At 41.9% G+C, this 17115-nt stretch overlaps 1 protein-coding gene across 3 annotated transcripts in view; it reads left to right on the top strand.

Moving 5' to 3' along the window:
* The window catches only part of ATPAF1 (ATP synthase mitochondrial F1 complex assembly factor 1), a 42861-nt gene that overhangs the window by 22178 nt on the left and 3568 nt on the right, over positions 1-17115 (top strand). The window contains exon 9 of one of the 3 annotated variants that reach the window (XR_010341177.1): positions 6591-6664. The exons of 1 other annotated variant lie outside the window; for it this stretch is intronic. Coding sequence is in view for 1 of the 2 variants with exons in the window: in XM_012434639.2 (XP_012290062.1) it covers positions 6591-6785 (195 nt within the window). In the remaining variant the exon portion in view is untranslated. Of the gene's footprint in view, positions 1-6590; positions 7597-17115 lie in introns of those variants that run through there. One more of the 3 variants, XM_012434639.2, reaches the window with a different exon arrangement.

The following is a 17115-nucleotide window of genomic DNA, read 5'->3' as shown; positions in this document are numbered from 1 at the left end:
ACAGTAAAGTTGTCTTGCTCAAAACCTTCCGATCTGAGGTTAGTACAGATCCTCAATCATTTATTCACAATTCTGAAACCCATGGGCTCTGAGAACAAAATGTTTTTGTTCTCATTTGGTCACAAAACCTTATGTAAACTTGAACTCATTTGGTAACTAAATCTTTAAATTGATGTGAAACTATTTATATAATTAATCCCACTTGCTGTGGTGTATTATGCATTTTACTAGGGAAATATTAATGTGTTTGAGTATGGGGAGTCACATAATATACAGTTATACAGTGTCTGTACCTATTACCTTTCTAAAATTCAATAATTCTGAATCCAAGACACATCAGGCCTTAAGAGTTTCAGATAAGAAATTATAGTCAAGTAAATGGCTTCTTTTTTTTTTTCTTTTTTTTTTTTAATTGCATTTTAGATAAATGGCTTCTTAATTATAGGGAAGAGTTGTAGGGAAGCCTAGGATAGCTGTCAATATTTTATCTTCCTTCATACTCTTCGTGTGTACAACATTCATCATTTATAGTGATTTTCTTTGCTCCTTTTCCCATTCCTAGATGGAAATCACTGAGATAGAGCATTGACCATATGCTCATAGCTAATGATGCCCACTGTGTTCTCTCTGCACATCCAGGTGCCAGGAGCAGTGTTGTGATTACTGTGCGTTCTGTTTGTCTAGTCCTTGCTCATTGCAATCACATTTAGCTGGCAGAGGTTAAGTTCAGAATGTCCCCAAACAGTAGACAATTCCCCCTAACAGTCTTCATTGCAATACCCACTTATTTTTTCTCTTTATCTTACCAACTGCATAGGGGGAAAGAAGTGATGTCACTCAACTAATATCACAGTAGCAGTAAGCCACAAACCTAGGACACAATGAAGATCCTACTTCCCTATTCTTGAAGCTATTCAGTTCCATCTCCCATTCTTCCTTCCACGTAAAGGCTTCCATTCATCACATTCAACTGAAAGTTACCCAAAATTCTGTCCAAAAATATAGAGTTGCCATTAACTGAGATAGGAAAGATTGCAGGAGGAATAGGTTTGATAGGAAAATCAGGAGCTCACTTTTGGATGTGTTAAATCTGAGATGCCTATTAGATATCCAAGTAGTAGGCAATTCTATGAGCCTGGATTCATGGGAGAGGTCCAGGCTGGATATGTAAATATGGGAATTGTCAGCATACAGATTGTACTTAAAACCATGGGACTGAATGAAATCACCAAGCAAGTAAGTAAAAATACAGATGAGAAGAGATCTAAGAACTGAGAGAGGGGTCTTCATCCCTTGAGAAATGAAGAAGCATCATCAAAGATTAAGGAGGAATGGTCGTGAGGTAGAAGGAAAATTAAGATTGTAGAATGCCCTAGAAGCTAAAATTGAATGTTTCGAGGAATAGGGACGGCTCAACTCACCAAATCTCCCTTGTTTATTAGGGCAAATGAGATGAGGGCTGAGAATTTACTGATTTCATGAACATGGAAGTCACTGGGGGCCTTATAAGAACAGTTTCATAAAAGTGTGATTGGAATAGATTAAAGAGAGGATGGAAAGAGAAACTATGAAGAATCAGCTTAGAAACTCTTTCAAGGGGCATTTCTATAAAGGGAAGGAGAGAATGGGGTATTTGCTGGAGGTAGAGAAGTACAGCCAAGGGTATCTTTTGTTTCAAATATGAGAAAGATAACATATTTGTATGCTGATGGGAAAGGTCCAGTAAGAGGCTGGGCACAGTGGCTAATGCTTGTAATCCCAGCATTTTGGGAGGCTGAGGCTGGTAGATCGCTTGAGCTCAGGAGTTTGAGACCAGCCTTGCCAACATGGTGAAACCCTATGTCTACAAAAAATACAACAGTTAGCCAGGCATGGTGGCATGTACCTTGTAATCTCAGCTGCTCAGAAGGCTGAGGTAGGAGGATCACTTAAGCCCCAGCAGCAGAGGTTACAGTGAGCTGAGATTGCGCCATTGCACTCCAGCCTGAATGGCAGACCCAGACCCTGTCTCAAAAGAAAGATCCAGTAGAAAGGGAAATAATTGATGATATAGGGGAAGAAGTGATATATTTGAGTAGGCAAGTCTGGTAATGCAGGTTGATCTTTACCAGGAATATGATAGCAGGAGAGAAGCCAGAGTGTAAAGACACTGATATAATTAGATGGATAGAGGTAGTGGTATAAGTTTTCTACAGATTGCTCAGTGAAAAGAAAGAAAAGTTATCAGCTGAAAGCAAGGTTGGGAAAATGTTGGACATTTGAGTCAAAAAGAGGAAGTACAAAGTTGTTGTCTAGGACAAGCATCAGCAAACTACAGCCTGTGGGCCAAATCCAGCCTACTGCTTGTTGTTATAAGGCCTGCAAGTTAAGAATGTTTCCTATCTCTTTAAATGGTTAGGCGGAAAAACTCTTTATTGTTATAGAAATAAAGAAATTATTTATTTAATAATAAAGACTATCATTAAAGAAAAGTAGTATTTCAAGTTTTATTGGAACACAGCCATGTTCATTTATTTACATATTATCTGTGGCCTGAAGGAGAATAAAGGTGAATGCAAGGCAATGAAGATTGACCACAGAATGGAAGCTGGGTAATTAGGAAAGTGAAAATATAAGGGAGGTTAGAGACAATAAGAATTTTGACAGGAGGCTGAGGCAGGAGAATTGCCTGAACCCAGGAGGCGGAGGTTGCGGTGAGCCGAGATCACGCCATTGCACTCCAGCCTGGGTAACAAGAGCGAAACTCCGTCTCAAAAAAAAAAGAATTTTGAGTCCTAGTGGGTTGTGGAAGTTGTAAGTGAGCAGATAGGAAATAATTTGATCATGCGAGTGAGTGACAAAATAGAGACTGTACTATATTTTCTGGTCTTTGGCAAAGCACAGCATCTAATCATATTAAAAGTGGATCCCAGAGGTCAGAGGAGGCCCATTCTGCTTTTTGCCATTTTTACCACCTCACTCTGGTGGTCTCAAACTGCTGCACAGTTCTCATCATTGTTAAAATTTGCTTCCTGGCCTTTTAACATTTGAGAGCATACAAGATAATATATATTTGTGTTGTATAAATCAGCTTGACTGTGAGGTTCCAATGTAGTAAATATAGAACTAGACGTGTTAGAACTTATTGTACATGACTTAAAGAAGGGTAACTTAGAAGTATAACATAAATATCCCCTGTGTACTCATGCATGAACTGTGCACTTTAGGCATAGTATTTCCAACTATGGTACAAAGCATTAGCCTCAAATGAATAGAAATACATGGAAACTAGAGGTTTCTTCTGAACTAACTTTAATGCTGAAAAACTAATAGAATATTCGAAAACCTAGCTTTATTTGGCTCCACGTCTATGTCAATAGATGATTTCATTGAAATACAGTAAATACTAGGATAGACATGCAGAAGGCTCTAGGGGTAGAGAGTGGGGCGGTATCCCTGGCCAAAGGGAGTAAGATTTCCTGGAGATAACACCCAGGCTGAACCTTCAAACACCAGCAGGAGTTTAGCCCAGTAAAGAAGGGGAGAAATATTTCTGACAGAGGGAATAACATAAGTAAATGCTAAGAAACGTAAAATGACTTGGAGTATTATAAAGAACTTGGTATCACTTGTGTGTGTGTGTATGTCTGTGTATATAAGGAGGTTTGGTGGGTTGTGTTTAGAGATTTGGCTTTAGCCTAAGGTCATGAAAAGAGTCATTAAAGGATTTGAATAGAGAAGAACCCATAAGGAGTTGGATTTTAAGACCACTAACCTTAATTATTTGCTTCCTAAACATTCTGCAGTTCAAGTCTGGTCAGTATGATAATTTAGAAGTCAGTTGCAATAGTCTGCACAAGAAGTGGTGAAAACTTGAACCAGAGCAGTGGTAGTAGAGATGGAAGAAAGAGAATGACCCCAGAAATATGTAGGGAATAAAATAGGCAGGACTTGGTGCATTGATTGTAGATTTGAAGATTGAAAGAGAGGGAGGAATCAAGTTTGTTAAAATACCTCTTTATTGGGCAGCACAGGGAGTTAGTGTATTTATCTTATTGGGTCTTGGAAAAGAGGAGACTATTGCTTCATGTTGAGAGCCAAGAGAACAAAAGGCAGGGGGATTCTCCCTGCCTTTTGTGGGTGTTGCCTTTCTATAACCCTCCATGAGAGATAGACATCTCTCCCCGTGTCTTAGCTTCCTACTCACTGCACTAGTAGTCTTCAAACTTCTCTTTAAAGTAGTAGGAGGATCCCTTTATCCAAACAAAATCTGATTATGTAAAACCCCATGATATGACAGCTAAAACAGAGGTGAAGGGACCTGAGGCACCTCCACAGAGCCCCTAGGATTCTATAGAATAGTTTGAACAGCAGTGTTCTAGGGTGAACACAGCTGAACTTACTTCTACCTTCACCACCCTCCTCAGCTTCAGATAAAAGTTGATGTCAGAGGCCCTGTAGACCAGGGGCCGAGAGAGTGGTAGTATCCTCAGATTATGGCAGTGCACTTGCTTCAGAAATGATTTGCTCTTGAGGCATCAGGGAATTTAAGAAAGGTAAAATGGATGAAGTAGAGTTATTGACCTTAATCAATCTTAATTATCTTGCCTTACCAGAAACAAAAGCAGGATGAAGTGGGGGGAATACCAGCCAGAGAGTCTAGAGGTCTGATCCTGGCTGTGACCTTGGCTCGCTACTTGACCTTGGGCCCATCCCTGAACCTCATCTGCCTTGGTTTCCTAGCCTATTAAATGAGAACTGGGTGATCTCTGAGGTCCCTTCTAGCTTTAAAATTCTATTAATTTGAAGTAGCCAGCTTTTTGGGAAAAGGTTTTTGATTGAAGATGCAGTCTCAGAGATTAGTGCCTGCTCATGAGAAATGACCTGAAAGTCCCACAGAGGGAATAGAGGTGGAGCACAGCCTATGTTATTTATAAACCCATCTTCATCATTTTCTAGCTAGACATAGCACACTTTTGGCAGTCAGTTTTTAGTGGGAATTTTCCATTATCTTTTGAGGTTTAATTTTGGCCATATGAACACAGTGATAATAATGGACAAGTACTTCTGACCAACTGGAACTGCAGAATGCATGGCAAAAGATAGGATTGTCTGAGGTGACTCTTTTGCAAGGTTTGAAAGTGTGGACTATGTCCTTACCCCCATCTCTCTCATTTTTAAATTTTTATTTTTATATAATTTTTTTTAGAGATAGTGTTTTGCTGTGTTACCCAGGCTGGAGTGTACTAGCATGGCTAATAGCTCAGTGCAGCCTCAAACTCCTGGGCTCAAGTGATCCTCCTGTCTCAGCCTCCCGAGTAGCTAGGACTACAGGCTCATGCTACCATATCTGGCTAATTTCTCCGCCTCTGTCATGTAGAGTGGCCTGCTACTGAGCTTTAAAGAAGGTGGCCCCTTCTCTTCCCTGGGCCTTTGCTGACGTATTAGTTATAAATGGCTGCATAACAAATTACTACAAAACCTAGTGGCTTAAAACAACAAACATTTATTACCTCACAGTTTCTGTGATTCAGGAATTGAGGAGCAGCTTAGCTGAGTGGTTCTGTCTTAGAGTCTTATGAGGTTGCTCTCAAGATGTTGTCTAAGGGTACAGTCATCCAAAGGTTGATTGGGCTTGAGCATCCACATCCAGCCCCTCTCACATGACTCTTGGGAGAGGCCTCATGTCCTCGTCATGTTGACTTTTCCATAGGACTATTAGAATGTCCTCACAACATGGCAACTGACTTTTCCCAGACAAGAAAGATAGCAAGAGAGAAGCTACAACCTTTTATGGCTTGATAGAAGTCATTCTCCATCATTTTTCATAGTCTTTTTTTTTTTTAAGAGATAGGGTTTCACTGCCTTACCCAGACAGGCTCAAGCAGTCCTCTCACCTCAGCCTCCTGAGTAGCTGGGACTACAAGCTCACACCAATGCCCCCAGCCATTTTGTCATAGTCTATTTGTTAGCAGGAAGTCATTGAGTATAGCCCTCACTCAAGGAAAGGGAAATTAGGCTCTATCAAAGGGAGGAGTATCATAAAATTTGTAGACAAATTTTGAAGCCATTACAGCCAGCTCTGGGAGTACTTTTCTGACCAAGGTGGTATCATAATAGGTTTTATTCAAGTGTATGTCTGATTAGTCAAGAACTTAGTTCTCACTCACAAACTGGTTCTTAAAGCTTGGTAAGAAGTCATTCTTATTTCCCTCTTGAGACATACTTAACAATTATTAAGGAACTGGATGAAGAATAATGTGAACATGTACATTAATTTATTCAGTAAACATTCACCAGACATCACTGTGTGCAGAGATATAAAACCACAGTCTATGTCTTTCAGGAATTTATACTAGGGAAAATAGACAAAAAAAGAAAAAGAAAAATATAATACAGTATGATAAATACTGTGATAGTGGTAAGCACAGGATGATTTGGTACACAGGGAAGGGGCACCTAACAAAGATTAGGGACATCAGGAAGTTAGGGAAACTTTCTGGAAGTGGTGACACTTGGGCGAGGGCCCCCACCCAACACAGAACTCAGACAAGAGCTTTGTGGCCCTGTGCAAGAAAGGACCTCATTATTCTTTTTACCTTACCTCACAGAATGTTGCTGAGGCACAGTGCATCGCCAACCAAGTTCAGCTCTTCTATGCTACTGACCGGAAAGAGACCTACGGGTTAGTGGAGACCTTTAACCTCAGACCAAATGAGTTCAAATATATGTCTGTCATCGCTGAATTGGAGCAAAGCGGACTTGGAGCAGAACTGAAATGTGCCCAGAACCAAAATAAGACTTAGAAGTATGCAGGTTGGCCCTTTACCATAGTCCAAAAAAAAAAGGACTATGAAAAATTATGGAGAATGACTTCTATCAAGCCATAAAAGGTTGTAGCTTTGCTCTTGCTGGTTGGCTTAGTCCTTGATAGTCTAGAGCCCACCCACTCCTCAAGAACTTAAGAGCTCAGCATCTATAATGAGCAGTTGGTAATGAGTTGCCCTATGTGCTTATTGCAAGCAGTCATGGGGATGAGCCCTATTACTTGATATTCAGGAATGAAGGTACCCGAACATTCTGATAATTATCTCAGCATACTTGAGGTTTCCTTTTTTAAGTGTTTGAAGTTACAACAAGAGACAACCAAGGACATGCAAAACAGTTGACGTGATTTTGCACAGTGTAACAGCACAGTTGCATTCTGGCCATTTTGACCTCATAGCTCCCAAATGATGAGTTTGTCATCTTTATAAACTCATGACAGGATAATAAGCTTGAAGACCTGCTGTAGTTAGATATGGGCTTTAATGCTTCCCATACACCAGTCAGCCGGACAAAAGCATAAGCCAAACATCCTGTTCAAACTGTAGAATAACCAGATATACCCATCAAGATAAAGACTTCATCTAGATGATGCCCCCTAGAGATGCCTTTAGTATCGCTGGCTTGGGGTATCAGCCAATTTCAGATATAGTTAGATAAACAGGTACAGGGCCTGCATACTATTAAGCCATAGTTTGTGGCACCCACTTCTCTAACTCCACCTGTTAGAAACTGTGTGTTTGAAGGAGTGAATCGGTGCAGTGTAAATAAAATGCTTTTGTAAGACGAAGATTAATCCAGATTTGCATGATTTTTTTGAAAACAACTCTAAACATGATACAAAAAAGTGGGTGAAAGCAACTGTTCCCAGATTTGGATGTGGGGAAAATATAGCAATAATTTTTTTTTAAGTCTGGCTTACAATCTTTGTTATACGAAATAATGAAATCTAAGTTATGTCCATAGTATCAGGGCTATGGGCTGATTTTATCAAAAATCATCTTGGGACTCAACAATTGCTTGGAATGCCAGAAATAAGAAAGTTGCTTTCCAGTGCTGGAAACCCATCTTTTGTTTGTAGTGTCACTGTTGTGGCACCAAGCTCAGTAATAGGAAAGGACAGTGGTTACACACCAGCCTTCTGAACCCAAAGCCCCCAGTATTATTGTCAGCTGCCTTTACTATGGCATTTCTTTCTCTTTCTTTTATTCCTGAGATGAAGTCTCACTCTGTCTTGCCTAGGCTGGAGTACAGTGGTGCAATCTCAGCTCGCTGCAACCTCTACCTCCCTGGTTCAAGTGATTCTCCTGCTTCAGCCTCCCAAGTAGCTAGGATTTACAGGCACATGTCACCACACCTGGCTAATTTTTGTATTTTTAGTAGAGATGGGGTTTCTCCATGTTGGCCACGCTGGTCTCGAACTCCTGGCCTCAAGTGATCCACCCATCTTGGCCTCCCAAAGTGCTGGGATTACAGGTGTGAGCCACTGCACCTGGCCTGACATTTCTTTATTGATCTAACATGCTCCACTTTGCTGCTCCTGCTTAAGATCTGGTTAGATGATGCTGAATGTGGTGAGTGGGAATTTAAGCAATATTTGCAGTCTGTGTGTGTGTGTTTTCTTCCAGAAGACTTTTTGTAGGTTGGGCCTGTCCCTAAGCTCTTTAAATAGAATGGACATTTCACTATTCTCTGAGCTGTGTCTCTTTTGTTGTACCTTTGAGTCTATGTATTAAGAGAGACAGTATTTGTTTAACCTGGGGAAGCTGCTGTCTCTTCACTATTTCTCTAAAGGTTGAGCTGTTTCCTAATGTAAATTCTGGACCTGCTTCTGGTCCTGGCAGTTTATCTTTTGAGAAACTTGAGTCTTATCAGCCCTTCAATTTTCATTAAATGCCTTCTGACCTTCTGAATGTTTTGGGTCCTAAGAATTTTTGACATCACATGGGGTTGTTTTTATGGGTATCGAGTTATGTTTGCTTTTCTTTCCAGATGGACCCAGTTATTAGCCTTACATGATACATTGTTACACCTCCACCAGCAGGTGAGGAAATGATGGAAAAGGGAGTAAGAAACAGGGGCCAAGCGCAGTGGCTCACGTCTGTAATCCCAGCACTTTGGGAGGCCGAGGCAGGCAGATCACAAGGTCAGGTGTTTGCGACCAGCCTGGCCAACATAGTAAAACCCTATCTCTACTAAAAATACAAAAATTAGCCAGGTGTGGTATCACACACCTATAGTCCCAGCTACTTGGGAGGCTGAGGTAGGAGAATCACTTGAACCTGGGAGGAGGAAGTTGCAGTGAGCCAAGACCATCAAGACCATGCCATTGCACTCCAGCATGGGTGACAGAGTGAGACTTTGTCTCAAAAAAAAAAAAAAGTAAGAAATGGTCATTCATTTTAATCACTCCTCCTGGCTTTGCCCTCAGTCCCTACCTGCCAAGAAGGATGTGTCCATGGATAATTATGTTGGGCATGACTAAAGTACATGGAGCTGTTCTTTGTGTTTATTTACCTAGAAAGATCTGGCAAAGAACTCAAAGAAAATTGTACCATTTGATCAGTCAGTTTGTCCCCTGGTGCTAGCTAGCATGATGTTAGAGAAAGTGGACAGGCTTTAGAATTAAGTGAATCTGGGTTCGTATGTTAGTGTTTCTATTCATTAGCTCTATACTGTTGAACAAATTGCTTAAACTCTCAAATTCTGGGTTTTTTTCCATCAAAAATAGGAATAATAATATCTACCTCATAGGATTATTGTCAGAGTTAAATTAACTTCACTACAGTAGAAAATATCAGCTACCATCCTTTACTTCCCTTGCCCCTCATTAAAGACTAATACAAGTTAGCATTTCAGATGTGTAGATCATTTTTTATTCCAGTTAAAAGAACAAACTTTATCTCATCAGTTCTCAACTTTAAGATGCAGTAGAATCACCTAGAATGCTTTTAAAATGCAGATTCTCAGGCCTCAACCCTACCCCCCTGCACTAAATCAAGATTGTACAGAAGGGACTGGGAATCTACTTGTTAATATGTGCTCCAGATAATTCTAATGCAGGTAGTTAGCCAACCACACTTTGATAACCATTGCCTTATTTATTCTTTACAAAAATGTACATTGCCAGGTCTTTCTTTCCTGTGGATGCTAACTATAGGATTATTTAGGTTCCTCTGCTCTTTGTCTCCCATAGTGGCCCCCTTTGCAAACTCCAAATACTTTTTATTTATTTATTCTTATGTCTTTTTCCCCCCACTAGACTGTGAGCTCCTTGAGGGCCAGGATTTATCTCTGTTCCCAGTGCCAAGGACATGGCCTGGACCATAGAAGATACTTAGTTTTTTGTTGAATAAATAGGTAACATGGATTTCAACCAAAACATTGTCTTGTGTATGTACCTTTATTTAAATACCCTAGATTTAAAAGAATCTCTTAATACACATAGATTGAGAATTTTTTGAGTGGGAATATTTGCAAACCAAAATATCAAGTTATACACAGTTTCTGTACCTCACCTAATCCACTGGCATTACCTTGGTGGACCATTACACAGTACAACTTAACAGTTGCTCACAGCATCTATTCTGCAGCAACTATGTTAAGTGCTAGACACAGAAAGATGAGTAGGGTATGATTCCTGCTCTCAAGCTGTGTTTCAGCCACTGCCTGTTTCTCTCTTGCTTCTGATTCTGTGCCTCACACCTACACCTGATTATAGTTTGCTTTGTCTTGTTCTCGGATGGTCATACTGGCACTTCTTTCTTCAACCAGTTTGGAAGCTGGAGCCACATGTTTTATTTTTCATTCTCCATACTAACCTTTTGTTCAGTCTTGGAGAAGAGAAACTAATGCTCACTTCCCAGTCATTTGATTTGGCATTGAGTCAGCATTCACTCACACTTATTGAGCACCTATTTGCCAAGCACTGTTAAAAAAAACTGGATAACATAGCAATGAACATGGCAAATAAGGCTGCTTTTCTCATGTAGTTTGTATCTTGTAAAGAAGACAAGCCAAAAAAATTATTTCAAATATGGTAGTGCTATGAAAATTAAAAACTAATATTATAGACTATGGAGTGGAGGCAAAACTTAATGGTCAGGAGAGGCATCTCTGCAGCAGTGGCAGCCGATTCATGAGCTGGGGAAAGAGAACCAAGTAAAGAAAACAGCAAGTGTTAACACCTGAAGCAGAGCCAAGCTAAGAATGGTTGTTTCTGGACAGATATAAAGGTTCAGTATCTACCCTTTAGGAGCCCGCAGTTCAGTGGCATGGCCCTGACATGAATGATTACAGTACAAGATAAACCGATCAATGCCATCTCAGAAGAGAGGCAAAGAGAGTTAAGGAACTCTACTGCATGCTATGGAGGATGCAAAGCTTGCCAGACTATGGTACTCACCCATGAAGCACTTATGGCTTAATGGGGAATGACAGGTAGACAGTGTTAAAATCTCACAGATACGTGTTTCTGTCAAGAGACAAGAGGTACTGTGGGTTCAGAGCTGGCCTCCCAAGCTAGTCATGTACTACATAACAATGTTTTGGTCAAGCTGGATTGCATATGCAATTGTCGTCCCATAAGATTATAATGGAGCTGAAAAATTCCCATTGCCTAGTGACATCATAGCTGTGCTAATGTTATAGCACAATGCATTATGTGTGGTGATACTGGTATAAACCTACTGTACTTCAAGTCGTATAAAAGTATACTGTATGGGGGCCAGATATGGTGGTTCATGCCTGTAATCCCAACACTTTGGAAGGCCAAGGCAGGTGGATCCCTTGAGTTTAGAAGTTTGAGACCAGCCTGGACAACATAGTGAGACCTCATCTCTAGAAAAAAAATTTTTTTTTTTTTTTTTTTTTGAGACAGAGTTTCACCCTTGTTACCCAGGCTAGAGTGCAATGGCGCTATCTCGGCTCACTGCAACCTCCGCCTCCTGGGTTCAGGCAATTCTCCTGCCTCAGCCTCCTGAGTAGCAGGGATTACAGGCACGCGCCACCATGCCCAGCTAATTTTTTTTTGTATTTTTAGTAGAGACAGGGTTTCACCATGTTGACCAGGATGATCTCGATCTCTTGACCTCGTGATCCACACACCTCGGCCTCCCAAAGTGCGGGATTACAGGCATGAGCCACCGTGCCCGGCCCACAAAAATACTTAAAAATTAACTGAGTGTAGTGGTGCACGTCTGTAGTCCCAGCTACTCAGAAGGCTAAGGTGGGAGGATCCTTTGAACCCGGGAGGTTGAGGCTGCAGTGAGCTGAGATGGCACCACTGCACTCCAGCCTGGGTGACAGAGCAAGATTCTATCTCAAAAAATAAAAAAGTATAGTGCATAAAATTAAGTATAATACATAATGCTTGATGATAGTAAATGACTATTACTGGTGTATGTATTTACTACACTTTTCATCATTTAGAATGTGCTCCTTCTACATATAAAAAATAGCCGGGTGCAGTGGCTCACACCTGTAATCCCAGCACTTTGGGAAGCTGGGGTGGGCAAATCATGAGGTCAGGAGTTCTAGACCAGCCTGACCAACATGGTGAAACCCCATCTCTATTAAAAATGCAAAAATTAGCCGGGTGTGGTGGCGCACACCTGTAATTCCAGCTACTCAAGAGGCTGAGGCAGGAGAATTGTTTGAACCCAGAGGCAGAGGTTGCAGTGAGCTGAGATCATACCACTGCACTCCAACCTGGGAGACAGAGCGAGACTCTGTCTCAAAAAAATAAAATAAGTCAATTGTAAAACAACTTCAGTCAGGTCTCAGGAGTTATTCCAGAAGAAGGCATTGTTCTCATAGGAGATGACAGCTCCATGTGTGTTACTGCCCCTGAAGACCTTCCAGTGGGACCAGATGTGGAGGTGGAAGTTAGTAATGTTGATGATCCTGACCCTGTGTAGGCCTAGACTAATGTACATGTTTGTGTCTTAGCTTTTAACCAAAATGTTTAAAGTAAAAAATAAATTTTTTAATAGAAAAAAAGCTTATAGAATAAAGATAGAAAATATTTTGTACAGCTACACAGTGTGTTTGTTTTAAGCTAAGCATAATTATAAAATAGTCCAAACGTTTTAAAAATTAACAAGTTTATAAAGTTAAATAGTTACAGTAAGCTAAGCTTATTGAAGAAAGAAAAAAAAATTTTTTTTTGAGACAGAGTTTTGCTCTTGTTGCCCAGGCTGGAGTGCTATGGCACGATCTTGGCTCACCACAACCTCCGCCTCCCGGGTTCAAGAGATTCTCCTGCCTCAGCCTGCCAAGCAGCTGGGATTACAGGCATGTGCCACCATACCTGGCTAATTTTGTATTTTTAGTAGAGACGGGGTTTCTCTATGTTGGTCAGGCTAGTCTTGAACTCCCTACTCAGGTGATCCACCCACCTCGGCCTCCCAAAGTTCTGGGATTACAGATGTGCACCACCGCGCCTAGCCAGAAAGATATTTTTATAAATTTAGTGTACAGTGTTTATAAAGACTACTGTAGCGTACAGTAATGTCCTCAGCCTTCACATTCACTCAAAACTCACGCACTGACTCACCCAGAACAACTTCCAGTCCTGCAGGCCCCATTCATTGTAAGTGCCCTATACAGCAGTATCATTTTTTATCTTACACTGTATTTTTACTGTACCTTTTCTATGTTTAGATACGTATTGATAAGTACTTACCATTATATTACAGTTGCCCACAGTATTCAGCACAGTAACATGCTGTACACATTTGCAGCCTAGGAGCAATAGGCTATATACCATCTAGATTTGTGTAAATATAGCCTAGACTACCTAATGATTGTAGTCCCTATTGTTAAGCAACACTTGACTGTATACATATTAATAATAACCACTAACTTTTACTGAGGGCTTACCATATACCAGGTACTGTGCTAAACCCTTACGTGGATTATCTCAATCCTAACAATCCTATGAGGTTGGTGGGAATCTGCTGGTTGGTGACATGTGCTGCCCTCTCCTTGTACCATCCTGCCCCAACTCCAGCTCAGAAAAGAGAGCAACCAGCCAGGCAAGGTGGCTCACGCCTGTAATCCCAACACTTGGGAGGCCAGGTAGAGGCCAGAAGTTAGAGACCAGCCTGATCAACATAACAAAACCCCGTCTTGACTAAAAATACAAAAATTAGCTGGGCATAGTGGTACACACCTGTAATCCCAGCTACTCAGGCTGAAGTACGAGAATCACTTGAACCTGGGAGATGGAAGTTGCAGTGACCCACATTGTGCCACTGCACTCCAGCCTAGGTGACAGAGTGAAACCTTGTCCTGAAAAGAAAAAGAAGCCATGGTTGGCTCTGGAACCAGCCCTGAGAAACATGTCTACCAATTTTCTTGCTGGTAACTAAAGAACGAAGAATAAAATGCATGCATTATATACCTCTGATTCCTCCAGACAATTTTGCAAGACATCACGTTCTAACTAGGGAGGACTTCCTTTGGAGAACTTTGGTCTTGTCAGTTCTGATCTGACAGGGTGATAACAACATCCTTATCCTTGTTCTGCTAAAAGGGAGAGTTGGAGCACAGAAAGGGAAGAGATGACTTCAAGGTTGCTGTCTGCATCAGGAGCCAACCCAAGAATAGATGACTGTCCATGCTCCACACTTAATAGGATCATTTTTAATATCCACTGAGCAGACTCATTCTTCACATTCACTGGAACAGGGCTACTTCTCAGCTCCTCAGGCCTTAGGAACTGGAATATCTACAAGAAAAATTGGTTCAAACCGCTTATGAATCATTACAGGTTCCCCAGAGCTTTCAGGACAAAGTCCTTTTAGATCAGCTCACAGGAGCTCCAGGATCCAGTGCATGGTATCTTCTCTAGGCTCATTTTGTGCCTCTCCTACCCACTCCTTTAGCTCCAGCCATTCTGGATGACTGGCTAGTCCCTAAACACATTGTGCTCTTCCTACCTCTGTTTTGCTCTTTTTTTTTTTTTTCTCTGTAGCCCAGGCTGGAGTGCAATGGCATAGTCTTGACTCACTGCAACTTCTGCCTCCTGGGTTCAAGCTATTCTCCCGCCTCAGCCTCCCAAGTAGCTGGGATTACAGGTGCGCGCCACCACACCTGGCTAATTTTTGTATTTTTAGTAGAGACAGGGTTTCACCATGTTGGCCAGGCTGGTCTTGAACTCCTGACCTCGTGATCCACCCAGCTCGGCCTCCCAAAGTGCTGGGATTACAGGCATGAGTCACCTTGCCCGGCCCGTTCTGCTCTTTTCAAATACATTTGCCTGCTTCAAATTCCCGTTCCTCTTTAAGTTAATTGAAAGCTTCACTATAGTATCTCTACAAGAAGCTTTCCTTGAGACCTATTCCCCTCCACATGGCCCGCCTGCAAGGCTGGCTTCCCCACCAGACTGAATAGCCCTTGGAGACTGGGATCATATCTTACTGGACATTATAATCCAAGTATCCAGCATAAAACCCGACAGAGAGGGAAAAGATACCCTGTGGATGCTGAATAAACTCCGTTTGAGAGACCAGACCCCCTGAGCCTACAAACATCCCTTGCACAGTGAGATCCAGCTTTAGCAAAAACATTGTGGTTATGTCCCAGTCCAAGACAGTGGCCATTTTTCTTGCTCTTATTGCAGAGGCTACATGTGGAAAACCAAGCCAAGGGGCCAACAGAGAAGGCAGTCAGGTCTAGGGTTTGTAAGCAAAAGGAACTGAGAGATGATGAACAAACTTTTGGATCAAGACAATTATTTTAAAGTACCAATCTGGCACTTTCAAGTTCTTGTGTTGCCTTGCCAAACCTTAACATTAAAAAAGACCTTACAAGCTGGGCGCGGTGGCTCACGCCTGTAATCCCAGCACTTTGGGAGGCCAAGGCGGGCAGATCACCTGAGGTCGGGAGTTTGAGACCAGCCTGGCCAACATGGAAAAACCCTCATCTCTACTAAATATACAAAAATTAGCCAGGCATGGTGGCAGGGGCCTGTAATCCCAGCTACTCAGGAGGCTGAGGCAGGAGAATTGCTTGAACCTAGGAGGTGGAGGTTGCAGTGAGCCAAGATCGCACCACTGCACTCTAGCCTAAGCAACTGAGTAAGACTCTTGTCTCAAAAAAAAAAAAACTTTACAAACTATTCAGTCACCAGTTTTCAAACTGTGTTTCAAGAAATCTTAAAGTCCCTTAGAGATGGGGATGCTGGGAGTCTGACCCCCAACTCAACCAGAGAATCATTGTTTTATTTACTGGGCTTAAATAAGCTGTCATCTGAAGAAACAATTTTCAAGAAAGACTTAAAAAAAAACCTTGGTCTAGTCTGATCTCCCACCCACCATTATAGGCCTCTCTACAGCACCACTCAGCCACTGGACAACTGTTTAAAATCTTCCCAGGGACTGGGAACTCTTTACCCTCTAACCGACCTGCACCATGCTGAGACAGCTCTGAGCACGTTTTTCCCAACCCCTAGCCAAAATCTGGCCTCTTCTCACTACCCTCACCTCCTTCTGCCTGCTGTGGTTGGAACCTCACAGAAGAGTCTTGACTTTTCTACCTAACCACCTCTCCTGCTGATAAGCAAAGATAACTCTCAAGTTGCTTTGGCATCTCTTCAGCAGAACTGTCTGTCTTTAGTTATATGACCCAAAACCCCAGCCCCTCACCCTCTGGCTCACCTGCATCTGGACAGACTAGCCAGTGTTACCAGTGTCTGCCTCATAGTTGGGGCCTAGAGTTGAGCCCAACATGGCCTTGTGGGGTAATCAGAGTGGATTCTGGGTCACTGTCCCTTGGGAGTTGGCGTGGTCCACCTGGAAGTCACTTCCCCACATAGCCACTTGCTGAAGTCATCTCACTGACTCCACTTCACCTTTTCCTGGCCCTCGTCCTTACTCCCACCTTCTGCTATCTTCCCATGATCTGTTGTCAAACATGGCTTTTCCTGCCTGGAACATTAGTCCTTTGGACCTCCACACACAGCCCCATTTCATCTGGCTGGTTTCAGTCCAGTGCTCCCATCACATTTTGATTTGAATCTTCACTCTATTGCCCAGACCCAAAGCCTGGAAGCTAACATCTAGGTCAGGAGCCAGGTAACGTCTGGAGTTTGGGGCCAACATACAGGCCTGCCTGATTATTTGTAGATGGCTTATCTGAGACACAGTTATTCCTGTTTACAGATGTCTATGTATTTAGTTCCTTGGCAACTCATTAAACATAACTGTTGACAGTTTAAAGAGACCAAATCCATCCAACCTTGTCATTTTCCTACCTGGCTGGGCATCAGAAACACCTGATGAACTTGTCAAAGCTGTTGATTCTTGA

This window comes from Aotus nancymaae, unplaced genomic scaffold, assembly GCF_030222135.1.
Source record: "Aotus nancymaae isolate 86718 unplaced genomic scaffold, 86718_ANA_hifiasm-v0.15.2.pri h1tg000007l, whole genome shotgun sequence".
NCBI lineage: Eukaryota > Metazoa > Chordata > Mammalia > Primates > Aotidae > Aotus > Aotus nancymaae.
The sequence above is the reverse complement of the archived record's forward strand: the minus strand, read 5'-3'. Positions and strand labels throughout refer to the sequence as shown.